Source organism: Eschscholzia californica, unplaced genomic scaffold (genome assembly GCF_041429995.1).
Source record: "Eschscholzia californica isolate CP2 unplaced genomic scaffold, dmEscCali1.0.p SCAF_6, whole genome shotgun sequence".
NCBI classification, from domain to species: Eukaryota; Viridiplantae; Streptophyta; class Magnoliopsida; order Ranunculales; family Papaveraceae; genus Eschscholzia; species Eschscholzia californica.
This window is the reverse complement of record NW_028238483.1, coordinates 40,566,830-40,594,722: the sequence shown is the minus strand read 5'-3', so window position 1 is coordinate 40,594,722 and position 27,893 is coordinate 40,566,830. Positions and strand designations below refer to the sequence as shown.

The following is a 27,893-nucleotide window of genomic DNA, read 5'->3' as shown; positions in this document are numbered from 1 at the left end:
TGGAGAATAAAAAAAACTTTATAATTTGATCTTTAGAGTAATCAGGAAAAAACGAATTATCTTTACTAAATTCAACGTCCCGTTATTCTACAAAATGGTGAAGGTTAAAGGTTAAGTGCTAATCTCCATAAGAATCAAACTAGTGACCTACAAAAAGTAGATCTACTAAAAGAATATGTTATTTCACAAGATTCGCCCCTTTCGGACAGGATGCTAGCTAATAAACATCAATATCAAGCTAGCTATAGCTATAAAAAGAATTAATATCAAGAAGAAATGAATATCATCATTTAGCTAGCTTTCCATATCCTATCTGCAAACATTAGTAGCATAAAATGGGGGCAAGTGTATCACAAGACTCTCAAGTACTAAAAGATGATCACCCAAGTGATACTCATGTACCAAAGGTTAATGATGTCAAGAAAGATAACCCAATTGCTCTTAATTCCATGGATATTGCAACACCTAGAAAAGAACAAGGGCTTGCGCAAACTAGAGAAGAGAAACGACCCGTTATACTGGTTTCATCGTCGAACACCCCCATAACTAGAGAAGAGAAACGACCCGTTAAGCTAGCTTCGTTGTCGTCGACTACGCCCGTAACTAATAGTAAGCAGCAAGAAAGGCTTCCGCATAACTATGAATGCATAATAAAAGATGCAGATGACAAAGGCCACCTAAACTTAAAAGATAATCAGAAGCTTTTGGAATGTCTTCACTCGGGGGTCTTCTTAAACCAAAAGACCATGGCAAGTACTTCTAAACTCTTTCATCAAAAAAAAAAAAAGTACTTCTAAACTACTAACAAAGATTCTTTTTTCGTTTTTCTTGTTTACTTTCGTTAATTTATACCAAGTTTTGAGTTTCTAACCTAAAACCAATCGACAGTGAATGAAAAATACTTCATCTTTAGTTACTTTATTACGAGACTCTCGTTAATCTATGTGAAACTACTCTCGTAATTTTACTGATTAACTAGTAAGTACTTGCAGAAATACTGGATTGAGATGGGCTCCGACCATAATTGTTTCATGTTATTCCCGCGGAGTCTAGCAATCACTTGGGGAGAAGACGAGCGTTACTGGCGTTGGTTTACAATCACACAACCATCTTCAACAAGGTAAAGCGTATCCCTATGTGCCATATGTATTTACATGTATGTTACTACTATGAAATACACGAAAAAAATCGTTTTAACATAATAATAAGTAGAATTGTTAGCTAATAAATTGGTTCTATGGTTATAATATGAAAACAGTGAAGTGATGGTTGAAGTTTCAGAGCTAAGGAATGTCTGTTGGTTGGAAATTCATGGAAAGTTTGACATAACATATCTTTCCCCTGGAGTTAAGTACGAAGTTGTATTTGTGGTGATGATCACACGTCAAGCTTATGGATGGGCCGTCCCTGTGAATCTCAAACTTCAACTTCCATATGAAACAACAACATACCCACAACAACAACACCACAAAGAAAACCTAGAAGACAAGCCTAAGATGCAGTGGATAGAACTTCCGGTCGGAGAATTTGAAACACCACCATTATCGACGGCACTACCACAACCTCCACAAAATAAGAGGGAAATTCAGTTCTCCATGTTTGAATATGAAGGTGGGAAATGGAAGCGAGGCCTTGTTATGAAAGGTGTTATTATTCGACCCAAGAAATAATTTAGTTTTATTTTCATGTTCAAGTAAAAGGGTCGAGTTCATAAATGTATCTTGAATATCTAAAAGAATGAATGAGAGAATAATAAATCTCCCCAATAATCTGAAATCGTGTGATCAGTTTTCTAATAACTGTAATAGTTTCATTTACTATATGGTAAAATTTCCACCACACCCACTTATTTGCGAATTAGATCGTGCTACTTTTCAGTCCGATGGTGTTTTTCGTAGCAGTGTGAGGGGTTGGTTTACTTTTGGACATATACCCTATTTCATATCCCATTTCATTCTCGTGTACCAAACATAACTTTAACATTTTGAGAATATTTGTTTGTGTGTCAACTCTCAAAAATATAAGACAAGACCAGAAATGGAGATGGAGTTGCCGGAATGTCCAGTTTGTCTACAAATCTTTACCGGAGAAGAAGAAGAAGAAACAATTCCTCGTGTACTTTCCTGCGGACACTCAGTATGTCAATCTTGCCTTTCTCGTCTTCCTCATCCCTTCCCAAACACCATTCGTTGCCCTTCCTGTACTCAACTCATCTCCTTCCCTCCTCCACCTCAAGGCCCATCTTCCCTCCCCAAAAACATTGCTCTTCTCAGCTTCATGTCCCAATTTCAACAAAACCCTAAACCCACTAATTCATCTTACCCCAAACACCTAAAACAACCTCACCATGATTTCCTTTCTGGGTTTTCTCCTGATGAAGAATTTTACAACAATTGGAAAAATTGGATCCTACCCATGGACTTGCTTTCCATCAATCAAACAACTAGTGATGGTTCTTGTGAGGATTTGTTTTCTGTATTATATGAATCAAGGGTTAATTCTGAGATCATTCATCCTCTTCTTCAAGGTTGGGGTTTCAGAGGAATTCAAATGGTTAGTCTTCTTCATGTTGTTACTACTTCTTTGAATAAGATTGATAATGGTGATGATTCTAAAGTTGTTTTTAATCTTAGTTATACTGCTAGAGTAATGGAAGCTTTAAATAGATTGAGAGAGGAAGAGAGAACTGAATTGAGATTGATTTTGAATGGGTTTTCATCTTTTAGACAGTCCAGAGTCTGTAAGGTTTATGGGTTTTGGATGAATCCGAAAGATGGTTCTGTTTTTCTTGTTTGCCAACGTTTTGATCATAAGAAGTTGTTGAATGGGGAGTTGAGACATTTTATCATCAAAGAAGATGATGAAAACGAAGAGGCCATCGCTTATGGGGATAATGAGCCTACCAAGGAATCGAAGATCAACAACTTCAAGATGTCTAATTTTGCATTGGTGGGTGTGGATTTATGTGAAGGATTAATCGGTTTACATTCGGAAGGATTGGTTTGTGGTTGTTTAGCATTGTCTTGCTTCACTGTTAATGATTTAGGTCACATTTTTGTTGACCCAAATCATGTATTGGTGTTAGGAAGAAGAATTAGAAACTCTATTGCAGAAATTGATGCTTATATTCATAAAGGAACAAGTGATGAGTTAGATAGAGAAGAAGAAGCAAGTTATAGCAATAGTCTTTTATTGCAGACCCAAGCATTTGTTAGTCCGGAGGTACTATTTCGGCTGTATCACGGCAAGGGTACTGCCTCTGACAGTGATAGTTTAGGATATGTGGTTGGGTATGGAACCGATATTTGGTCCTTGGCTTGTATACTGATCTTGCTTCTTCTGGGAGATTCATTTAGTGAAGGTTTATCCTGTTTATTGTATCACTTTCTTCCGAGCTCGAATCAAGAAAAGTGTGATGACCTCTTGGAACTCTACAATAATTGGGTGAATAGAGTGAGTGATGAATTAAGGTACTTATTGGGTACAGAATTTGCGTCCTTGCATCACATTCTCTGTAAATGCTTAGATTTTGATCCAGGAACTCGCCCTCATGTTACTGATTTATTGAGGTGCATTAGAGGATTGATAATCAAATCCAATACTGATATTTTGGTTAGCCTAAATGCTATAGAAACAGATACAGATGATTTTCATTGTCTAATTCTTAGTTACCTTTGTGACCCACGTAAAGAAATTGCTAGAAAGTCAGAAGGGCAGAATGGTCATGAATTGCAAGAGAGTGATCACGTTGGAGCAGATTCAGGTCATGTCAGAGATGCCATTGACGGTCTGCTTTCCGGGAAACTTAAATCCATCAACCTGCAGAATCATCTTGATTGCATCACAGGATTGGCTGTTGGAGGTATGAGTTACTCGAAATACTGAGTGTGGCTTAGGGATGTAATGATTTCCATCCTAAATAAATGAATCGATTGACCAAACCATTCAAAATTATCTTTTTTCTAAATGAAGCCTGGCCTGACGATATAAACTCATGTCAGACTCTACTGCTACTTGTAGAAAAGACAAGTGAAAACTTGACTCCCGTAGACAAGTACTCATGTCGAAAGCATGCCAGTCGTAACATATGCAATGCCCGAATTTTATTACAATCTTCAAACCAATCATACAATTTAGTTTTATGGGTTTGAATTGAAGACACTTGCTCATGAACGACATATGATATTTTTGTCTGATCGTCTCATATAGGTCAAGTGGAAATAGAGTATATTAGAATAGAGTTATATAGTCCCACATTGTCCAAATGTTTAAACTTCTCTCTTGTACTACTCTTTATAAAGATCTTATGTATAGCTAGGAATATCAATTCAATCAATACAATTCTCTTTTGTTTCATGGTATAAGAGCCTAGTTTTTCTTTCTTGGGAATAGTTAAGTCTTCCGCTTTGCCGCCGGCGGTAGTCCATTAATGGCTACAGTCCGCCGGACTTTCGTTGATTTTTAGTTTTCGCTTCAAGTTTGGTATTTTTTTCCAATAAGAGTAGTTCCCTTCTATTGTTCAAATCTAGTCATTATTCAATGCTTTTCTCAATAGTATTTGAAAATGATGAAGATTAACAAGAAGAAAAATCAAAACAAGAGTGATTCGTTGAAGAAATCAAAAGATCTCACATGCCTCAAGTTCTCCACAACATGAAATCTATGTGGATTAATGGTCATTTAAATGAAGGTTTATTTGAGATGTGAGGAATTGGAAAGATATTTGAGAGGGGGAAAGATTACGTGGGTTTTTCTTAAACTAGTTATTTACCCCATGTTTATCTTGAAACTATACTTATAGTTGTCCAAAATTTTGATCTACTAAATGATGCACACCACATGTTTGATAGAATGTGTGAAAGAAATGATGCTTATTCTCATAGAGGGTTTTCTTTTGATGTTTTTGTAAACATATTTGTGGGTCTGTTAATGGCAAGCGAATTCATCCTCTTAGTTTATTTGCTCATACTTCTTATATCCAAGATGAGAACACTCAAATGTTTGTTCCTTTAGTAATCTACTTGGTTCCATTAGTTTTTCTATAAGATCAAACGAAGAGGAGATAAGAGAAAGAGTATAAATGAAGAATAGAAGTGGGAAGGTCAAGAACGATGATTGCTAGTGTTTATGTTTAACAACACATAAAATCAAGTAGATCAAAGGCTTGAATTGCATTGATGATGTTGGAGTAATAATCATGTGTGAGGGCTATTAAAAACCAAGGTAGGAAGATCTCCAAAACCGGGCAATGGTTAGTAATTGTCAACCGGGCAATGGTTAGTAATTGTCAACCGGACAATGGTTAGTAATTGTCAATACCTGACAATGGTGCCAACTTTTCTTCAAATGGAGAAAAGAAAATCAACAACATCAACAAAACATGGCAATGGTGCCAACTTTTCTTCAAACGGAGAAAAGAAAATCAACAACAACAACAAAACCTGGCAATGGTGCCAATTTTTCTTCACATGGAGAAAAGAAAACACAACAACAACACACAACAACATAGCAACCTCACAATGATGCCTCTATATCAAAATCAAGTCAAAATCTACAAATTTGTTTAGCAAACTCGTGAATTTTTCACTAACAAAAGTCATTCGTTTGAGGGGGAATATTAGAAATATAGTCCCACATTGTACAATTGCTTAAACTTTTCTCTTGTACTATTCCTTATAAAGATCTTATGTAATAGCTATGAAAATCAGTACAAATCATTACAATTATCTTTTCTTACATGAAAGAAAAGAGAATTGTATTGATTGAATTGATATTCCTAGCTATAACATAAGATCTTTATAAAGAGTAGTACAAGAGAGAAGTTTAAACATTTGGACAATGTGGGACTATATAACTCTATTCTAATATTCCCCTTCAAACGAATGACTTTTGCTAGTGAAAAATTCATGAGTTTGCTAAGAACAAATAGTAGATTTTGGCTTGTTATTGATATAGAGACATCATTGGGAGGTTGCTATGTTGTTGTTGTTGTCTTTTCTTCATTTGAAGAAAAGTTGACACCATTGTCTAGGTATGTTGTTGTCTTTTCTCCATTTGAAGAAAAGTTGGCACCATTGCCTAGGTATGTTCTCTATTTAAAGAGAATGAATGTGTTATCTATTTAAAGAGAATGAATGTGTTCTTTATTTAAAGAGAAATTTGACAATTATAAACCATTGTCAAGGTTTTGTGTGGAGTTCTTCTTCCATTGGTTTTTAATAGCTCTCACACATGATTATTACTCCATCATCAATGCTACAAAATGCAAACCCTTGATCTTATTGAATTTATCCTTTTTCAAATACTAGCAATCACCATTATTGATCTTTCCCACTTCAATTCTTCCTTATACTCTTTTCTCTTATCTCCTCTTCATTTGATCTTATGGAAACTAAGGAACAATAGTTTGAGAGTTCTCCACTTGGATATAAGAAGTATGAGCAAATCAACTAAGAGAATGAACTCTTTTGCCATTAACGAACCCACAAACATGTTTAAAAAAAAACATCAAAAGAAAACCATCTAAGAGAATAAGCATGATTTCTTTGACACATTCTATCGAGCACTTTGTGTGCATCATTAGGCAAATCAAATATTGGAAAACTATAAATCTCCTTTCAAGATAAACATGGAGTATCTAACTAATCTAATAAAGAAATCCATGAATTCTTATTTTTCCCCCCTCTTTAATAGCTTTCCAATTTCTCTTGGTTTGAACATCTCAAATAGAGCTTCATGTAAATGACCATTGATGCACATAGATTTCATGTTGTGGAGAACTTGAGACATTTGAACTGCTTGAGATCATTTAAGAGATTATCATGTGATTTCTTCAACAAGTCACTCTTGTTTTGATCTTTCTTCTACTTGTTAATCTTCATCATTTTCAAATACTACTGAGAAAAGTATTGAATAATGACTAGATTTGAATAATAGAAGAGAACTACTCTTATTTGAAAAAAAAACTAAATTTGAAGCAAAAGCTAAAAACCGGCGGACGGTAGCCATTAATGGGACTACCGCCGCCGGCAAAGCGGATGACTATGGACAACTAACTATTACCCAAGAAAGAAACCTAAGCTCTTATACCATGTAAGAAAAGAGAATTGTATTGATTTTCATAGCTATTACATAAGATCTTTATAAGGAGTAGTACAAGAGAAAAGTTTAAGCAATTACACAATGTGGGACTATATTTCTAATAGAGTAGCAGACGAATACTTTTAACATGATATTTAATAGAAAGTTTGAGATATTGAACCACTGAAAGTAAGCTAAGTTTGTCAAAGCCAACTCGACGAGCTCTTTGAGCGTCATCAACCGTGGCCTAAGTATGAACTTTGAGCATATATGAAATCATGTAAGAGACTGAAATTGATAGAATGATTTTCATGTTCCAATTGTTCTTTTCGAAAATGCAATTTAAAAAAAATGTAATGTGAACAATTCATTAGAATAGCCAAACGGAAAGAGATGATACGAAGGATTTAAAGGAAAACTTTTAAATTGCAAATCTGGCATATTTTCATTGCCATCCCACATGCTCATATGCGGAAAGTGTCTTTACATGCTACATGTTTAATAACTTTGCATTTTAAAGTTTTGTTTTTCTTCCTTTTGTAGGAGGCTTTCTGTTTAGCTCTTCCTTCGATAAAACAATCCATGTGTGGTCCTTGCAGGTATTGAATTTATAAGATCGAATTTGAAGCTTTTAAAATTTTAGCTCTTGCCTTCTCAATCACATACCAACTTCCATGTACATGCACCAAGCTAAGTACCCATGTGTCTGAATTCCCACATACAAAAAGATTTATTACACTCACCAAGATGGCTCTCGACATATCCGTCCCTTCTTTTGGCACAAAACACACCATTTAGGAATGACAGAAGTCATACAACCTCATTTTATCGAGTTATATGTCATATGAAATTTCGGCAACCTCGTTTTATAGTTGAGATAAGCACTGCTGCAATTGATGTTTAGATCACTCAACCTAGTTGTAATGTATGTGAGTGTGTCTCTCTCTATATACTATGCTTATAATGAAAAGGAAAAAGGTCAATGATCAAAGTCCCACCTCTCAGTCAATGATGTATCATCGGGACAAATAAAACGAAGAACTGTGATTTAAGAATTTAACTAGGGTAATGATGGATGTACGTAAGTCCCTCTTATATGCAAGCAAACAAAATTGCATCTTTTTATTATATTTTGCTCAAAGTGTGCACTATAGTAGCCTCTTAGGAAACCATTGGGCCGAAAGACTGTAGGACTAGAGGAACCTTTGGTCCAAATTAGAGAAAATTGATCGGTCAACTGCTGAAATTGTATATCATCATGAATGCCAGATAAAGTATAACAACAATGGTTGCACTTTTTGGTCGTCTCAATTGGTTTTCTTTCTTGCTTTTCTCTTTTCCGCTCAGATTTCTTTGAAGCACATGGCTTTGTTTGTATCTTCTTCCTTTTACTATGTTATTACCTTGTGCAGAACTTTTCTCATGTGCAATCACTCAAAGGTCACGAGAACAGAGTCATGGCTATTGTCTTTGTAGATGCAGAGAAACCTTTATGCATAAGTGGTGATAGCGGAGGTGGCATTTTTGTCTGGCAAATTGGAATCCATCTTGGACAAGAACCATTAAAAAAGTGGTTTGAGCTTAAAGATTGGCGTTATAGTGGTATTCATGCCTTGGCAGTCTCTGGAACCAAACATCTTTATACCGGTAGTGGAGACAAGTCCATAAAAGCTTGGTCATTGCAAGTAAGAATAAAATACTATCTGATTTTGATCTATTTTCTTTATCAGTAATATATCGCAGTTTATCAGTTATCTTCATTATGAGATTATCCAACCTGAAGGTGCTTTAATACATGACGAGTTGTAGGTGGTTGTGTGTTCGTATTACCGAGTTTATTCTTGATTAAATGCTTTACGTATTTGATAGCTCTTAATTGTGCCAACTCGAAAACTAGTTTTCGATACAAAGAAGCTGAATGATCTGTTTTTCATGCTTTTTCAGGATTACACCCTTACATGCACCATGAGTGGTCATAAATCAGTGGTATCTTCCCTTGCAGTGGGGAATGGAGTTCTATACAGTGGAAGTTGGGATGGAACAATTCGCCTATGGTCTCTTAACAACCATAGTCCTCTGACTGTATTGGGTGATGATGTTCCTGGAATTGTGGTCTCTGTTCTATCACTTTTAGTAAAGGATGATATGCTTGTTGCTGCTTATGAAAATGGATCTGTTAAGGTTTGTGAGTCTTCGAGCATTCCATTATTTTCGTGGAAGTGATACAGCTAAGTTACGGCCAGTGACTTCGCTGATTTAGCTGACTCAACTATCACATTGACCTTGCTTAACTCGGCTAGCCACTAGAAATATCCCTTACTTGGTAATCGTCCTAGTATCAGCTTGGGCTACACTAAGCCTGAGCCGTTCCTCGAGGAAGTAGCCGATCGCGGGTGATCTCGACTACTTAACTTTAGTGTGTGTTTTTTTTAGGTTTGCATTTTCCATTTCCACTCTTACAAGTAACTCATTTATGGATTCCTATTTGTTTAATTATGTATCTTGTATTTTTCTTATTTTCGCTTCTCGAAGATATGGAGCAATGATGTGCTCTCCAAATCTATGCAACCTGACAGTGGAGCCATTCTCGCCCTTGATTTGAATGGAAAGTGGCTCTTTACGGGCGGTTGGACTAAGACAATCAATATTCAGGTTCGTTTGATCTAAATATTTTGCTTCATTGTTGAGGTTTATGAACAATTTGTTTTTCAAGTTGTTGAATGTTTAAATATTTGTCGTTATTTCAGTTGAACATTCTTCTTTCAACTGTTATTTGTGTATTGTTGTTTCTGCTCACTATTATCGATAATTGTTCTTGTTCAGGAGGTATCAAGAGATGAGCTTCATGTAGACGTCAAACAAATTGGGTCAATTTCGTGTGATTCGGTGGTAACTGCTCTCTTATACAATGAAGGGAAGCTTTATGTTGGTTTTGCTGATAGTGTTCTCAAGGTATGCTCAAAGTGTTAGATGACATAATAATTTATCTAAATCTCGAATTTAGTTTGCCATATGAAATTGAGAAATGCTTTTCCCTCAAGACTCTTACTTAGAAGTTGATGCTACATCTTCCTGCGTACTTACTTTCATCGACTAGTTCTTTATTATCTCAATGATTTGAAATCAAAGTTACAAATTGTGACATCAATGCATTGAGTACGATTCTAAGTGATTGTAATACACCCTTATGAAATTTGGTTATGGTGCATTTAGACATGCGAGTAGGTCATATCAAAACGAACCCATTACATCATTCTGCAGATAAATGACAGACGTTTCATGCACTTCTGAAACTTAATAAAAGGCTTGTCTATCTATTATAACCCTTGACCAGCATAATTTACATCATAATATTCTCCTTCCATTTGACCATTTGAATCATCACAGAAATGTATCTATCTGACAACCGAATGGACCGGTCTAAGAATCCCATCTTTTTCGTTATTTACATTATGAGCTTAGTCATCTATATCTCGAAAACCCAATGCAGAAATGGCCATTAATAAGTTTAACCTTCTTGGTGAAAATTATAGTATGTGCAGTTTTACCGCTGGCCGCCCTGACCCTGGGGACTATGGTTCATAAGCCGATTACTTCTTTGGTTAAACTAGATAAACATAAGTAAAAGAGTGTTTGAAAGAAAAGAAAAAGTCATTCCCATCTGCTAAAACTCTGATTTTCTGTGATTGTACAGGTTTACAGTTATGAAGCTTGATTGATGATAGCTGATTAAAGATGTAAAGCCTTAGCCCTAGCTGCTGCGTTTGTGTTTGGGTATAAAAATGCAGAAAACTTGGAAGATACACATCATAATGAAGAATCGAAGATGTTCAAGAAATCGAACACATTGTAGGTAACTACACAAACACCACTATATTAGAGTGTCAGAGTATGTACATAATTTTAATGTATTCTAATATAAACGAAGAACAAAATGTATACAAAATGTTGGTTTTGATATCAAGGTAAATATTTCGATTTCCTAAACAAATAATGAATAGAAAGTATCAATATTGAGTACTATTCAGCTGTGTCAAAAGAATGAAGAACTTGTTCTAATATCATTCTAGTATTCTTATCTAAAGGATTTTCAGGTGGGTCAGAATAAACAATATTGAGAAGATAGAGCTTCTTGGAAGCAACAAATGCAGCTGAGAATATCCTCTTCATTCCTCCTCTGGTACTATCTAATATGTACTCGAACTCATACACTTCACACCCTCCATGACCTGATCTCTCTGCAACTCCAATCACTTGAGCATCCTTTGTACTTTCCTAGATAAAAATTACTATATATATCAGAAGATCGGATTTTGTCAAAATAATCTGAAATAAATGGAGAAAAATAGAAAGTAAATCTCTGAATTCTAACCGCCCAAGTCCTATGTGAAGCTCACTTTAGTTGAATGGTAATATTTTATGTTTCTCTACTGGTGAGCGGAGAGAACAAGGTTCGAGTCTTATTGTTTCCACAAGAAAAAACTCTTGCAAGCTAAGGTGATGAGCCTTAGTTTGACAGGGGATGATTGTGATGTGTTAAGGGAAGCTAACATGAGTCGGATAAAAATGATAACGGGGATGTTAAGTTAAACAGAAAGCAGAGGAGCGCTACATTCTCTCGCTATCTCAAGTGAAACGACACTCTCCGGACTAAACATATGATATTTGGTTTGAAGGAATGGAATGTGATTCCTCACATTCCAAAATAGTGTTTGGTGCAAGAGAATGTATAAGGAATCACATTCTGAGGGGGAATGTGGTTCCTCTTAAAAGAAAAACCTAAACTTGGGAGGGTTGGCTGGTTTGGATATTCATTTTCTTTGAAATCGTCAACCAAATAATCTACAAACAAAATCAACTCTACCATTCATATTTCTGCATGAAGCGACGTTTTCAAAATTGGATCATAACAATTTTAATGAATGCCCAGCAAACCGTTTTTCTTATGTGCAAGTAGCTCTTGAATCTTTCTATGACAAACTATTGCAACGAAAGAGATGAAGTAGAGAAATAAGTTGTTCGAGAGAGAGAGAGAAGGGGGAACCTTTCTTTTTTCAGCCTGGATGAGCTTATCAGCTACAAATTGGGGAGTCCCAAACTCTGTTAAAGAAGTGAGACGAACAGGAGAGACTACTACACCAACATTGTTAATTTTCTTGTTCCCATCCTCAAACAAAACTGTTGCCCCTGCCTTTTCAACCTAAAACAACTAAAACACATCATTAACTCTCTGAATTGGAATTATCTAAGCTCAAATGGAACCCAAATCAGCTAAAATAGTCATTCAGATGAGTCAGACATTTTAAATTCTGATTCAAGTCATTTCAGGCTTCTGAGTCAAAATTTTAATTGTCTTTCAACCCAAAATCAGCAAGAGTTAACTTTTCAAATGAGTTAGAAATAGCCAGTTGACATAGACATTCTGATGAGTCAAACTTCACGAATCAGATAAAAACAAACATTCTAAAATTCGTTCAGAACCCCAATGTGAAAAGAGAGAGAGAGAGAGTACCTTAATCCATGAAGAAGGCTTGAGGAGAGTGAAGCCCTCTTCGGAGTCGGTGTATCTCTCTAAATGTAGTACGGGTTGTTGCTGGTTAAGGAGTTCTACTTCGGCCGCAGAAGCAATGGGTATTGTTGAAGAAGAAGAGAGGGAGTTGGTGGTGGTGGTGGTTGGGACAGCAGCTGGAAGGAGAATTAGAGGAAGAAAAATGCTTCTCCTTCTCCATTTGCTATGTTTCTCTGTTCTTATCTGAGGAGGAGAAGGAAGAGGAGGAGCTTCCACTTCCAGTGTGGTTGCTTTGGGAATTAGGATTCTGATTGGGTGATGAGAAAACAACATCACCATCCTCATCTATTCTTTTCTCTTTCTCTCTCTTCTGATGTTCTATCCAACCACTTGAAATTGCAAAATTTACAAGGCAACCACCATGAATAAAAGTAAATTTAGTTAACACCCCCTAAGTCAAATCCTCTTATTTTTCGGCCCACTGCTCCTTATGTAACTTTTACACAGGCTTTCACCAAATAACAACAGTTACAGAATGCTCGACCACAATTCCGACCAGGGTATGTGGCAGCCTGAGATTTAGACATGCCCCGACCTAGATTGGGCCTAGATTGCGGTCGAACATTCTCCCATTTTTTTAAACTTTATATAAATTTGAACATATTTGTTTTTGGTTTGCACGAGTTTGCTTAGTTGTACAAATAGCCTAGGCCTAAAAGAAACTGACATGTGTTCTTTAACTGAAACTAATAAGGGACTTTTGCAAAATTTCTTGAAATTAATGGACTAAATCCTATTTAACCTCCAAATGTAATCAAGTCGATATTTTAGCCCCTAGATTGTCCAACATGTCTTTTTAGCCCCCGTCTAAATACATTTGTAAAACATACATTTGTAAAACGATGTTGGGAGATCTCATTTTAGTTTTGTGAACTTTTTATGAAGTATTGGCTCTTAAAAAAAATGTGAAGGTATGATATTTTCCTCCATTCCTCTCCTACATATCATTCAACGGTAATATATGCTCAACTTCTAATCTGACAGAATTTCACTAGTTAAAGTAGCGACAAAATTTAGAGACAAAAATAAATCTTGTTTTTCTCTCTAAATTTTCACGTCCATCTGGACGGACTAGGAATCAACATAATATTACATTTTTGTTACTTATTTGGGTTTTCAACTTCTTCTCCCTTCAGATAAAGAAAACCCCTTTCCACCTACTAAACCAAAAAGAAGGTCGTTGACCTCTATTGTATCAACAAACTCCCTTAGATTGAAGAAAAATTTGTAAGAAAAAATGGCAAGACCATCAACACTATTGACTTCAAGCTCTCTATTAATGGCTATTCTTTTTGCTTTCTCTGCATCAGTTCAATTCAATGACCCAGGTAAATTAATTACAATTTCATACTAAGATTTCATTATTATATAGAGTAGTTGACAGACACCCTTTTAACAAAATTTTGTTTCCTTCAATTTTGATGATTGTTTTGATCAGATTGGTACTTGTGGTTTCCTCTCTATTCTCTTGCTTCTCTAGTCAATATTTTGAACAACAAAAGTTACAAATCAATAAGAAAAACAATCAGGAAAGTAGCAAAATTGGATCTTTTACTTGGAATTTTTTTGTTTATGAAAGTTGTGATTGAAGATTATGTAAAGGGGTTAGCTGGATTTTGGTCAATGGATTTGAGTGAAAGAGTAGTTAGAGAAAAAATGGGAAGTGGGTTTGTGGTGATTGCCATGTTTCTGCAACTAATTGCTTCTGGAAATCTAAATAAATTGAGAGTAGGAGGGAAGAAGGTCAAAGTTGCACCAAGATTTGTTGATTATGGTAAGGGCCTCTTTACCTTTTTAACCCTTGTACCTCTCCTCTTGGTGTGGTAGTATATTGTTTCTTTTGGAAGGGAGGGCTAAAGGCCCCTGCCAAAATGTTTTAGGCCCTCGGATTGCACATGGGACCACTCACAATTTGTGCTTAATATGGGGTCTACAACAATTTGGTCGGGGTCTTTAGCCGCACCCCTTTTGGAACTCTCCTGCAGCCCATCCCGGCCCCATGGGCCCAAAGCCTGGCATGGGCCTTCTTAGACACTGTCTGGGTAGTTGGGTCCAGTTGACACCACTACTAAAAACTAGAGTGAAGTGTTGGACGTATTTTCAAACATAATCAAATCTTAACGAAAAAAATCTTCGTTTAGTTTGATAATCGGGTGGTGAAGTTCGCACATAAGCCTAGAGTTACTCTTTGATTTGCTAGACACTTAAACATCACTTGGTTAAGAACTTTTTAGTGTATTCAAAAGAAACTTTTTAGGTTGAATCCGTTACAATTGAACCAATTTCCCCTCGTATATAAGTTTTTTTAGGGTTAGACAAGTTATACTGTTCACATTCATTTCGCAAAATATCGTTATATTTACATCGAAAGTTTCTAAAATGATTTCAGAATGATTCTAGTTGTAATCATAGATATATCCAAAAAAATAACTTGAAGATTCATAAATTGTTTACATTTGTAATAGGTATGGCATTGCTGGCGAGTGTGAGCTATTGCATTTCCCTTGTTTTCTTTGTATTCCTAAAAGGAGACGCAACTACGTGAAGAATGGATGAATATAATGCAAGTGAAAGTCTCAACATTTTCATGCTTAGAGACAATCTTAACCCATCGTTGGTGTAGAGTAATGATCAGGTTTCCATTGAATAAACAATCTAATGTATTCTTAACGAAAAGGAAATTATATGGAGTATATTTCTTGCGAAAGATTTAAATGTGAATGATTTGCAGTTTACTGACGGACTTTAGAACCGTCAACGGTCAATGTATAAATTGTGACACTAAAAAGTGTGATACTAAATGAATGACTTATCTGATTCGCTAGAATTGATCCTCCAAATTATCACATTAATCAACCATGTGTATCGAACTAAATTAACATAAAGTGAAAGCGTACTGGAGATCATGCTTGTGTACTAAAACGGAATACACCGACTCGAAGAGAGCCATAGCCCAAGACTGTCGCCCGCCATATAAGTAAACCAGTCGGTTTTCTTTGAAAGACCGAAAACCGGAGTGGACATTCGACCTCATATTTGGACCATTTTTTTTGGGGCAGACTATTAGTGTCGGATGAGAAAAATAACAATATGGCGTGGGACACCAAAAGAAACAGCCGGTCAACTTTTCTTTCATTCTTTCAGACTTAAGTCGTTATATAAAGTAGAGATATCGTTTCGGAGGCCCTATCTTCTTATAAAACGGACATCTCTCCGCTTCTTCCCCAACTTTGAAATCTTTCTTAAATGAGTAAGATTCAAGTCAAGATTGAGTCCAGATTTGGAATTTAGGGTTTCTGTTCTTGGATCCAGTCAAATTCTGAGGTTTTCCCCCCTTTTATTCACAACTCTTACTTCCCCACTCTAACGTTTCTTGCTTCTTCTAATTCTACTAATCTTGCATTTACTCATCAAAATTTGCAGGCAAATCTTGAAATCTTACTGTTGTCGGTGTTGATTTGTAATTGGGTTTGGTTGGTTTAACCGCACTTTCTTGCTGCAAAACTCATAAATTAGGGTTTTGTCAGCTTGAATGATGTTGGTTGAAGATAAAACGAACAATGTTGGTCTATCTGATTGCTCCCCGTTAGTTTCTATGTCTAAAAATTCTTCTTCAAATGGAGATTCTTTTAGAAATGGTGGTGGAACTACCGATGGGAGTAATGGGTCAATATCTGTTGATGGGGTTCGAACTTATAAGAGGAGGAAGCAAATGATGCTGAATTCAGAGAGTAAGAAGTTGCATGAAGATTTTAGGGTTTTTGTTGCTGAAGCAGCAGAACCAGGTCTATTGGTTCATGAGGTTTGTTCTCTCTCTCTCTCTCTCTCTCTCTCTCTCTCTCTCTCTCTCTCTCTCTCTCTCTCTCTCTTTGTTGGGATGGTTTGATAAATATGGTTCGAATATAATGTGGTTCTGTGGCTTTAGTTTTAATCATTATATGTCATATACTTGAAAATGCAGTTTGAATTGTCTGCCTAATTTCTTGATTTTTAGATGTTCTATCTTGCTTTCTCTTTGATTGTTACTCATCAAATTTACAAGAACTAGTGAACTAGAGCCTAGGTTATTCCTTGGATGATAGAAAACTAACAAGATAGTCCATGGAAAGTTGAAAAAAGTTCATAGAATCATTTGTTCCGAATGCACCATAAGTGATAAAAAAGAGTTACATGCGTAACCCTATGTTTATATCTGTTTGGCATAATCTAATTTCGAAGTACTATGTCATCTAGAGACTCCTTCCTTGGGAAAATTCTGGAAGTCCTTCATCTCTTGGTGATCTATGTGATTTTAGCTTTTCCAAGGACATCTCTCATGCTAGGTTGTGTTCTATCTCCTTTTATTGACGATGTCAGTTCAGGTGTCAAATCACTACTTGCAGGCACCCAACCTGTATGGTCTGTGAGGTTAAGTTATGTCCACATTTTCAGAGGAAATTATACAAAAGAATTCGAATATCCAGAAATTAAACTGGAGGAGGAATTAGACGTCCTGAGGACATGTAAAAATCTTTGGGTTTTGTAACTAGGGTCTGTATTCTACCGAATGGAATTAACTGTAAATTTAACAGAATAATTCTCAATTCATTAAGTTAAGATGCCTTCTGCTCTATGTTAACCATTTCCATTATAGAGTAACAAAGGCTACACATATTAGTTTCTTTTCACCTGTTGTAGCATCTGCAGATAAATTTCAGAAATGTTACTCCTATTTGATACAACCAGTTCTCTCTTTTGAATCTGCAAAACGATGATGTCAGTTGCTGGTATTGGGATTATAAGTTCTACGACCGTAGTATGTATGTCTTTGTTAAATCAATATCGAACTGGTAATAGACCATTTATCCTGATTTGGCAGTGTTTCAATCAAGATTCTTTTGTCTCTTTGGCTAAACAATCCGATAAAGTCACAATGATTTTTTTCATCCTCAGATCTCACAGCCTTTCCTAGCCCACTGCTTGCAGTGTCAGGCATGTCTCAGTAGATTCATAGTCAATTTTTCCTTTCTTGTACTCCGACATTATTCAAATCAGTTTTTTCTGTAGCTATATCCATAATATATTAATATGTCACCTCGCTTTATTGTGTGCAGAACATAAAGCAGCGCCATGATGAAGTTTTGAAGCGCGATTCCGATGAACAAAATGGCCCTTCTAGAATTGATAATCTTTTGCTTGCACAAGGTCCATCTGATTGTATACATCAAAGTTGGAAAAGATCTGTACTTGGGATCTTATCAAAGTCGAAGGATGATGGTGAAGATAGCCTCAGGGGTTGCATCCAAGATGCTGTTAAATGTAGTTCACTTTGTTCTTGTAACGTGAGCCAACTGCGTAATGCTTCTGACTCAACTTCACATGCCCCTGTAAGTCTTATATCAATCATATCAGTTTATTCTGCTGTTTTTGTTTCTTCATTTGAGGTCATTTGTAATTCAATCTTGATTTGCAGGACACTGTTTGTTGTCATCTAGATAGGAGAAAGGATTATAGTAATGTTAATTTAGATGTATCTCAAGATGGACCGAACAATCAACCTCCTCTTCATGTCATGACAGAAAGGTGTCAGTATATATTCTCTGATATCTTGGTTTCTGAGAAGTTTGATTTGTTGTGTAAGCTACTCCGGGAGAATTTCCAAGGAATCAAGGCTGAAAGCTTTACAGACTTTCATCTTATCAATTCAAGGTTTACAGATGGGGCTTATGAAAAGTCTCCAAGATGCTTTTTTTCTGACATCCAACAGGTAATGCTTCAATCGAAGTATTAGTCTGTAGTGTATTTACTATTTAGTGCCTTTGCTTTCTAGAGAGGCTACCAGAGGCAATCCCAATCCTGTTCTAGCTATACGACTTAAGCATCATTGCTAATTTTAGGTGCTACGATTATGGGAAGTGTTGTTTTTATTGGGGGTCTTAGTCTAATATCATGTTGTCCATGCTGTCAAGTGTCTTGGCTGGAGAGGGCACCTTGACAATATGACTTACTTTAACGTGCTAACCATGTCGGGACTCGGGATTTTATTTATTACATTTGAGATTCGTTATAATGGTCAAGCTTCTGTGGTATGTCTCATTTTTATTGTTTCACAGGTCTGGCAAAAATTTGAAAATATTGGTAAGGAAATGGTTTCTTTTGCAAGGCACCTCGCGGACTTGTCAGACACAGCCTACATTAAGCAGGTAAAAACAACCGACTGTTTTTACCTGTATTCTTTCATCATAAGTTGAAATAAATGTTAAATGCTGTCATTTGGTCGTACAAAAAGTTTGACTAAACACCGCCCAACCAAATATTGTTTTTTCTCAGTTTCGGGGTGTGGCTAATGGCATTTGTGAAGGGGAAAAACAAGAGGTAAGTTTAGCTTCAGCGCAAATTTGCAATATTTGCTTCTACTGTAAATGCATTTGTTACAGGAAATCAATTGAACTGGTTCTGAACTGCGTCAGTATTTTATTTAATCACTCATAAATTATCTGCTTCTTAAAATCTTACCAGCAAACAACAGCTGAACAGGCAGATGATTCTAGCTTAGATAAAGTTTGTAGTTGCAGGCTCTGTGGAGCCAAACCACATGGAAAAGACTATCTTGTCTGTGATTCTTGCGAAGAAATGTACCATGTCTCTTGCATTGAGCCTGCAGTGGAAGAAATTCCACGGAAAAATTGGTACTGTACAAACTGCACCAACACAGGGGAGTCACTACATGCTGATTGTGTTGTATGTGATAGGATAAAAGATTGTAGGACTGAAATTGAGGAAGACAAAAACGGAAGAGAACCAATGGAAGCTGATATTGTGGAAGAGAAGTCAGTTTCTAGTGTGGAGTCAGAAGAAAATGGAGTTGGGTGCTTCAAGAGGGAGAAACTAATTAACCGTCAGTGCAAGCAATGTCAAGGAGACATAGAAGAAGGTCAGAAGTTCAAAATATGCGAGCACGAGTATTGCCCGTTCAGAATTTACCACGCTCGTTGCCTGACTAATGAACAGCTAAAATATCACGGTCCACTTTGGTATTGCCCATCTTGTCTTTGTAGAACTTGCCTCACAGATGAAGATGACGACAAGATTCTTTTATGTGATGGCTGTGATCATGCATACCACATGTATTGTGTCGAACCACCTCTTAGTTCCATACCCAAGGGAAAATGGTTCTGTGAGCAATGTAATTCAGGAATCCAGAAAATACAACGTGCAAAAATGTCATACAAGAAGAAAAATTGTCAGAAAGAACAGAGAATGAATGGATCGGCGAGAGGAAGTACGTCTGTAGATATGCTTTTAAATGCTGCAGAAAAGCTAAAAACTGATGAGAATTTAGCTAATGGTGAGAGAAATGGTAAAAGGGACAGAAAGCAGGAGGAATCTTGACGAAAGAACGAGTTTTTGTTGTTGTGTACATTTTGTTGTTGTCCCCCTTGCTATCTCCATAATTGTTCGACTAACAACCTTCTAAGACATTGCTGTTTTCACTGAGTCTCGTCTTAATATCATCAATATCGTCAACTCAGGGAATGGGTAGATGATGCAGCTAATTGTTGGACCGTTTTGATCGGCTTTTTGTAAACTTTCTAACTTTCTCTCTCTGGAAGTAGTGTGATATGGTGGGGATAAGGGATATGACTTTTAGGCATTCTAATGCAAGAGGAAAGTGTATGATGTTGTAGTAGCTCCTCTTCTTTTTTACTTTTTTTTTTAGTGAACTCAAATGGACCTTCAGATATCCTTTTTGTTTGAATGAAAACTGCAGATGGAAGATGAAAATTTTTCTCTGAACAAGAGAAGTTTGTCCAAGATGCTATTTTGTTATGAGTTGTCTTTGTTTTTGAGGGTTGCTGTTTTCTTCTTTTGCATTTCAGTGGTTTGTACAGTTTTGAGTTTTCATTTCATTATCTGCCATCATCTTAATCTTTCAGTCACGTTGGAAGGGTTTTAGGATTTCATTTCGGTGAAGCTTTTCTTCTAGCCACCTTTACGTGTGTGAAAATGGCAATTCGGAATGAGAAGAAAGTTTGGAGCTAGCTAATGACTCCTTTTCGCTGATCCGTGAACTATAGTATTGTAGTCAGAATCCGCCCCGTCCCTACTCGCCTCAAGGGCCACTGTCGAGTACGTTTATTTGCTTGAGAAAACGGTGGATAAAAGCCCACTCATTAGTCTAATTCTTCGTCGAATCATTATATCGGTTGTACAACAAATTTGGTTTTCCAAGCAGTAGAAAAACTCGTTCGACAAAAAAAAAACAGTAGAAAAACTTACAAATCACCACGACCACTAATATATTCTGTAAGTATATCATATGCCACCTAGAAAAATAATCCCAAAACGTCACAAGAATGTCCATTATACCGGTGTTTTCCTAAACTAACCATCATGTTGTTCTTGAAGTACAAAATTACAAGGTAAAAAGAATGAGCAAGATTAGACACATTCTCTGCCAACACTCATTTTTGGCAACTATCTAGCTAGCCTTGTCAAATGGAAAATGGAGGTGAAGTAAAGGGTTTGAAGACATGTATGCCCTACAAGCCTGTAATGCCTTACCAAATAATGTCCTAGACATGCTCTAGACATATAAACTTGGGTTGGTATTTGGTGTGGTAATGAGGGATTTGTGTTGTTCAAGCATAAAAGACAAAATAATGTTGGAACTTGTAATAGTAAATCCAATTTAGATTTTTATTGATCTCTCTTTTAGGATCATCTATATTGGAAAACAAACAAATTTGTCTTTACTCTGAAATTTATTTTCTTTGATCAATGATATATAAAACCCTAGGAGAGAGAAAGTGAGAACATGCAACCACACACACAAATACATAAAAGTCTGAGTGGGGGTTTTTGTATGTAGCTAATAATGAAAATGACCCACATAGAATAGATGTCAATTCACTTCAATCCAAATATGGCGTTTGGAGGAGGACATTGCAATATTGTGCACATGGGTGTCCGAACAAGCAAACTCAAAATGGATATAAGACAAAAATAGGGTAAAATTACTACAGAGAGAAAAAAGACAAGACTTTCTTAATAAGAAACCGAAGATAAAGATAAACACTACGTTCTCTTCCGGCGATCTTAAGTTGAAAGTGATCATCAGAAATCACATTCTAAAATAATATTTGCTACACGAGAATACACCAGAAATTATACTTCCAGAACAACATGATTCTTGACCAGAGAGAATTCCTCGTCTAAAAGTGGGTGGATTTGTAATTCTCCAAGAACATGTGGCAATCTTTTTTTTGAATGTGTGAAAGTGTATTTTTATGTTAAATTGTGTTATTGATGGAGTCCAAAAAAAGTGAATAAAGGAAGTTATTTGGCTGCTTAATGAAAAAGATTCTGATTTTCATATCAACCTCACCAATGGACGGCCTTGGCCTTTCCCCTCCCATCCCCACCAAGATTATCTTTATCCACATTACATATATATGACCTCAACTCTTTTGTCATTCCTTTCCTTTTTATGTTTCTTTCTTTGTTTTTAATTGCAGAGGTCAGAATCACGAAAAAAATCACATATGATTCGCTTGAAAATGGGTTTTTGATGAAAGTACAAAGCTCTGCCATAGACTTTTTTTTTTTTGCTCTGAGGCCAAAACCCATCTTAATGCTTCAAGTAAATGAACAATTTTTTACAATTTATCTCCTTTTTGTGTTTTATTTAAAATTAGAAAACTCGGTTTTGTTTTAGAAATTGTGTTTTCTCTTATTATTTTTGTTCATTTTATTATTTCAATTTAGGTCTTCACTTTGATTTAAAGTTTCTATTTGTTTTCAATTTTCAGTTGAAGTTCACCTACACCAAGTATACTCTTAGGTAGCCCTTCATCTTTTTCATGTAAACAATAAAATTCGAACTTTACTCTCTCCAGTAGCGACACATACATCATATATTTTACCAATTAACAAAAAACAGATATTTTCGAAATTTAAACTTGCTCCTAAGCGTGTAAGTTTGTAGTCATCTAACTCAAAACCAGTTGGCGAAGAGTGGAGATGACCTATACATTATATTCTTGGTTGCTAGTTACCCCTTCTCTTATGTGCGACTATTCCCACACGCCCCCTCACGTGTGGTGTGATTAGCCTAGGTGGCCAATACGCGGACAACCGTTTTTCTTATATCGACAACTATTTTCGGGCCCGATGCGAGTCAACTATGCTTGACTTAGTTGACTTTGATTTAATAAGGGGACAACACTCCATAAAGTCTTAAATACTAATAATTAGTAACTTGTAGACTGTTAACAAAAATAATTGTTAAAGATTGAAAACCTAAACTGTCTTCTTCTTCATCTTCTTCCTTCTTGTTAGTCTTATTCTTCTTTCTTCACTTCTACTAAAAGTAAACTGTAGTTTCTACCATTTTTTTTATCAAACCCTAGATGGATGAAGAAGACAAAATTTCTTCTTAGTCTTATTCTTCTTTCTTCACTTCTACTAAAAGTAAACTGTAGTTTCTACCATTTTTTTTTATCAAACCCTAGATGGATGAAGAAGACAAAATCCCTCAATCTGCACCTGAAGAAGTTTTTTCGGGCGTTTCCATAATAGGCATTAATTACATTGATTAGGTAAAATATAACATAACTTACGACGAAAATCTGGCAAAATCGGACAATTTTCCAGACTTTCGTCGCAACTTAGCTTCTGTTATGCCATATTTTCGCAGAAAACCGACGAAAATATTGCATAACAGAAGCTAAGTTGCGACGAAAATCTGGCAAGTTTTCTGATTATGCCAGATTTTCGTCGCAAGTGATGTTCAGTTATGCCATATTTTTGCACAACCCGAATTACCAGATTCATCTTCCTCTTCACCATCGTTTTCAGAGTCGGAACCAACAGATCCATCGTCGTCTTCCACATCTTCTCTGATTTTCTCTGCCATCAGTACCATTTTCTTCTTCATGGTTGGTTTTAGAGTTTTAGGGTTCTAACCTTTGTCTTTGGAAAGATTCTACCACAACTCCTTTGCCTTTGTTTGATGCCATAACCACCAATGCTTCTCCGAGGAATTTCTCTCTCTAGAAATTTGGATGATGATGAAGAACAAGTAATAGAAGAGATGAAGACTAAACTAACCTAGGGTTTATGGAGAAAGAGGGAGGTCATCAAATAATACATCTGATTCTAAGAGGAGTTGAGTGAAAATAATAGAGAGTTGTCCCCTTAAAAACTGATGTCTATATAAAAATAATTTTTTTGCGTTGTCCACATAAGATAGTTGTCCATATAAGAAAAACGGTTGTCTATGTATTGGCCACTTTAGCCTAACACATGTTTTATTTTTTGGGTGACGTGGAGCACGTGTGGCTTTTAAGCCTATCACGTGGGGACGTAGGTATGATACAACTCAAAACCAATTTTCTCTTCATTTTTCCTCTCCCCCAATCATGTAGGACAAAATTAGAGGGCCGTAGTGGTATTTTCACTCTCCATCAAATATAAATTCTTCTATATATATCTTGTTTTTCCTCTCAAACAGTACTTGTAGCCTTCACTTCTTGTCTCTCTTAATGGAATCAAGTTCTTCCACCCTCCTCTTGTGTCCTCCATTAGAGCTGGTCAATAACATAAATAAAGATCAGAAAAGAGACAATAATAATGTAGAAGGTGACAGAGTTTTCGTTTTCGACTCAACTTTTTTGCAAAAACAAACCACCATACCACCACAATTCATATGGCCTCATGGAGATTTAGTCTCTCATACCAGCAAAAGGGATGAACTCAAAGAACCCCTAGTTGACCTTCATGGATTCATTAATGGAGATGAAGTTGCAACAAAACATGCTGCTAATGTTGTTAGATCAGCTTGTTTAAAACATGGGTTTTTCCAAGTTGTCAACCATGGAGTTGATGAATTACTCATTTCTAAAGCTCATAGTCATATGAATGATTTCTTCAAATTGGAAATAAACCAAAAACTCAAAGCAAAGAAGAAACCAGGTAGTACATGGGGTTATTCGGGTGCCCACGCCGACCGTTTCTCATCTAGATTACCATGGAAAGAGACTCTTTCATTTGGATATCGTAGTGATTCTTCGTCTAACGATCCCGTTGTTGTTGATTACTTCACATCTGTTCTTGGAGAAGAGTTTGAACTTACTGGGTATGGATAACTACTAGCATAATCTATATCATATATATACATACATACATGGCAACAAGTTAATAACTTTAGGTAGTTTTTGTTATTTCGATGTCTAAGTCTGATCTGAAATCTGACTCAGTGTCTAAGTTGACTCAAATGAGAATTCTGAAAGTATGTTATGTCTGACTCGTCTGAATGGCTTACTAACTTGTATATGTTTGTCTTTGTCATTAGGTTGGTTTATCAAAGATACTGTGAAGCAATGAAGGAATTATCTCTTGTGATTATGGAACTTTTAGCTATAAGTTTGGGCATTGATCGCTTATACTTTCGAAAGTTTTTCGAAGATAGTAACTCGATAATGAGATGTAACTATTATCCACCTTGCCAAGAACCAGGTCTAACACTCGGTACTGGTCCTCATTGTGATCCTACTTCACTTACCATACTTCACCAAGATGATGTTGGAGGCCTTGAGGTTTTTGCTCATAACAAATGGCAAGTCGTTCGACCTAGACCCGATGCTTTCGTTATCAACATTGGTGACACATTCATGGTACGTACATATACTTAGTGGATGATTTCAAAACAAAAGTACTTGGTAATGAAAAATAACTAAGCAACTTTCACTGTCTTTCAACAACAAAAAAAACTCTCACTATGACCTTAGTATGGTAAAGCCCAGTGGGCCGGTTATTGGGCTAGCACACATTCCTCTGTATCATACTGTAATTATTTAGGAGAACGTTGGAAGCCTTGACTATAGGTGATATAAATTTGACCTAGTGTCGACTTCTAATAAAAGGGTAATGCGTGATACCTCAACTCTCAATCTATTGACTCGAGCTGCAGTTCGAAACGGTATCCAACAGTTTGGACTTCTAAGCTAAATTCTCGGGCCCTAGACTTAAGATTCTTATTAAAATGACGATCTAATCAAAGGATATAAGAGCAAGTAGGCCATAGACCCGTGTGCAAAAGATGGATTGATGTAAATGAACGAAAGAAAAAAAAATAAGTACTTGTGATGAATTAAGTGGGTATTTGTTTTTTATTGATAATGAGTGATGAATATATGTGTGAATGTAGGCATTATCAAATGGGATATACAAGAGTTGTTTGCATAGGGCAGTGGTGAATAGATCAAAAGAGAGAAGATCATTAGCTTTCTTTCTGTGCCCTAAAGAAGACAAAGTGGTGAGACCCCCAAAGGATATTATAATTATGATGAGATCAGATGGTAAAGAAACAAGGATGTATCCAGACTTCACATGGTCAGATTTCCTTAACTTCACACAAAAACATCACAGAGCCGACATCACTACCCTCCAAACCTTCACTAATTGCCTCCCCCTTTCTTCATCAGCTTCCACCAACTAGCATTTACTACTTTCTTACAAACTACTACTACTTACTTGACTTATTCTCTCCCCTTTCTCTCTCTCTCTCTCTCTCTCTTTGAGCATATGCATCCATTATTTAAGTAGATCAAGAGAATTCAAGATTGATGAATTTGTAGTTTAATTGGGTTTTCATGTAAATAATCAAGAGAGTACTTATGGTCTATTGTAATAAAGGTTGGGTTTGAGAGCAAGGAAATGTATTGTTGTGTTGATTTTCGAGAGTTTTGTGGAAGTATTTTAGAGTAATATTGTGGAACGTGGGGCGTTCTTTCGTGGTTTATACGAAAAAGTGATTTGGAAAGCGTTGGCTAATTTCTTACGAAAAAGTGTTTGGTACTCAATTAGCATGATTGACGTGTTACTCGACTTTTCGCTACATAGAGGCAAAATCTAAATTCCATGGAATTGTTTAAAGAACCTACTTCCATGAAAATAAAATTGCAACCTAACAATGGGAACTTCTTCAACAAAAAAAATGAGAATTCTTCGACAAAAAAAAAATGGTTAATTCCATTTTGACCCGCTAAAGATAACCAACCCACCAAAACAGCCCCCTAAAGATGACCAACTTCTAATTTGGCCCCCTTTTTTATTTTTCCGTCCATTCCTCCGTGAAATGTCAATAACATATCATGCTCTTACCCAATTTGCCCCTCTGAAAAAAGATTTTTGTCAGAACCAAATTTTTTGAAGTTGGGGGTGCATAGGGGAGCATTAAATGTTAGATGTGTCCATTTACTTTTCATTTATTTCTTTTCTCCACACTCCACAAAACACTCTTTCTTTCTAGTTCTACTCATGTCCAAAGAGTACCTTCTATTAGTCCACCATTATCTGCAACGGAGAGGTTTTTATGGAATCAAAATCATGATATATCAACCAAACTACAAATCTCAAATAGTAACCCTAGAAAAAGAGAAAACTTTGTTTGAGAAAATGGATATTGTCATGAACGACTAAGAGGGTTGTTGTCCATTAGTAAGGATCATATGGGCTTGTTAATGGGTTTTGTGAAGAAGGAAATAAGTCTTATTGTTGGAGCAGTTTAGATGAGATTAATTATGGTGGCCAATAAGTGGACAAATAAAAGTCTTATGTGGACAACAATAATGGGTGGAAAAATAAATTTCTCCTTCATCTTCATCCTTCATCGTTTCTCTCTCTTAAGAATTTACTAGAAAACAGAACTGGTTATAAGTTTTTCTCAACTTTACTTATTCTCTCTCTCTAAAAACACAATAAACCGTAACAACCTTTGGCTAAATTGCCTCCTGGTTGTAATCCTTCTACCAACTTAACAAGTACTCTTTCACGATCTTTTTAAGTGCCTGGGATTTCATCTTTTCAGAGTTAATCTTCACCAAACTCATTTATTAAGAAAGTGGGTAATTAAAAAAAAATGTTTTTTGAGATTGGGGAGTTTTTGATGATTATGGCGTCTTGATAGTTATGAAAATGTTCTTAAAGAAGGAATCAAGTTCTCTCCTAGTACTTCTCTTTGTTCTTACTTTCTATTCATCCTTCACTAAATGTTTCAAGTTGTTTCAAAACATGGGTATTTTTCATTTCAAATTAAAGCCTATCTCTGATCTCTCTCTCTCTAAATTATTTATCATACACCCACACACACAAAGACATAGACAAACCCATACACAGGTAAACAAAATATTTAGTATCTTCTTCTCCTGAGTTAAGTATTGTTGAGTTCAAGGATTGACTGATTCTTCTCTTGAATTGTTCT

General features: G+C 36.1%; 6 protein-coding genes across 6 annotated transcripts; 5 read left to right on the top strand and 1 right to left on the bottom strand.

The window, feature by feature from the left end:
* The first annotated feature begins 246 nt into the window (after positions 1–246).
* LOC147534872 (lectin-like) lies at positions 247–1,776 on the top strand. The gene is made up of 3 exons (XM_086645907.1): positions 247–749; positions 993–1,120; positions 1,259–1,776. Exons 1-3 carry the CDS (start codon positions 336–338, stop codon positions 1,668–1,670), a joined length of 954 nt encoding a protein of 317 aa, XP_086502033.1. The 5' UTR covers positions 247–335; the 3' UTR covers positions 1,671–1,776.
* A 75-nt stretch (positions 1,777–1,851) lies between these two features.
* LOC147534871 (zinc ion binding protein) lies at positions 1,852–11,071 on the top strand. Its single transcript, XM_086645905.1, has 7 exons — positions 1,852–3,862; positions 7,624–7,679; positions 8,493–8,765; positions 9,025–9,261; positions 9,613–9,732; positions 9,904–10,032; positions 10,775–11,071. Exons 1-7 carry the CDS (start codon positions 2,038–2,040, stop codon positions 10,793–10,795), a joined length of 2,661 nt encoding a protein of 886 aa, XP_086502031.1. The 5' UTR covers positions 1,852–2,037; the 3' UTR covers positions 10,796–11,071.
* Positions 10,973–13,003, bottom strand: LOC147534870 (Photosystem II reaction center PsbP family protein). Its single transcript, XM_086645908.1, has 3 exons — positions 12,593–13,003; positions 12,125–12,280; positions 10,973–11,355 (listed from the first exon to the last, which is right to left on the bottom strand). The coding sequence occupies exons 1-3, from the start codon at positions 12,932–12,934 to the stop codon at positions 11,101–11,103; spliced, it is 753 nt and encodes a 250-aa protein (XP_086502034.1). The 5' UTR covers positions 12,935–13,003; the 3' UTR covers positions 10,973–11,100.
* Positions 13,004–13,705: 702 nt separating this feature from the next.
* On the top strand, positions 13,706–15,476 carry LOC147534869 (transmembrane family 220 helix protein). Its single transcript, XM_086645909.1, has 3 exons — positions 13,706–13,977; positions 14,088–14,423; positions 15,115–15,476. The coding sequence occupies exons 1-3, from the start codon at positions 13,887–13,889 to the stop codon at positions 15,192–15,194; spliced, it is 507 nt and encodes a 168-aa protein (XP_086502035.1). The 5' UTR covers positions 13,706–13,886; the 3' UTR covers positions 15,195–15,476.
* Positions 15,477–15,655: 179 nt separating this feature from the next.
* Positions 15,656–20,443, top strand: LOC147534868 (RING/FYVE/PHD-type zinc finger family protein). Its single transcript, XM_086645906.1, has 7 exons — positions 15,656–15,973; positions 16,073–16,451; positions 17,743–18,015; positions 18,102–18,395; positions 18,742–18,831; positions 18,959–19,003; positions 19,148–20,443. The coding sequence occupies exons 2-7, from the start codon at positions 16,182–16,184 to the stop codon at positions 20,018–20,020; spliced, it is 1,845 nt and encodes a 614-aa protein (XP_086502032.1). The 5' UTR covers positions 15,656–15,973; positions 16,073–16,181; the 3' UTR covers positions 20,021–20,443.
* Positions 20,444–24,069: 3,626 nt separating this feature from the next.
* Positions 24,070–26,453, top strand: LOC147534867 (gibberellin 20 oxidase 2-like). The gene is made up of 3 exons (XM_086647752.1): positions 24,070–24,767; positions 24,984–25,305; positions 25,839–26,453. The coding sequence occupies exons 1-3, from the start codon at positions 24,175–24,177 to the stop codon at positions 26,127–26,129; spliced, it is 1,206 nt and encodes a 401-aa protein (XP_086503878.1). The 5' UTR covers positions 24,070–24,174; the 3' UTR covers positions 26,130–26,453.
* The last annotated feature ends 1,440 nt before the right edge of the window (positions 26,454–27,893 follow it).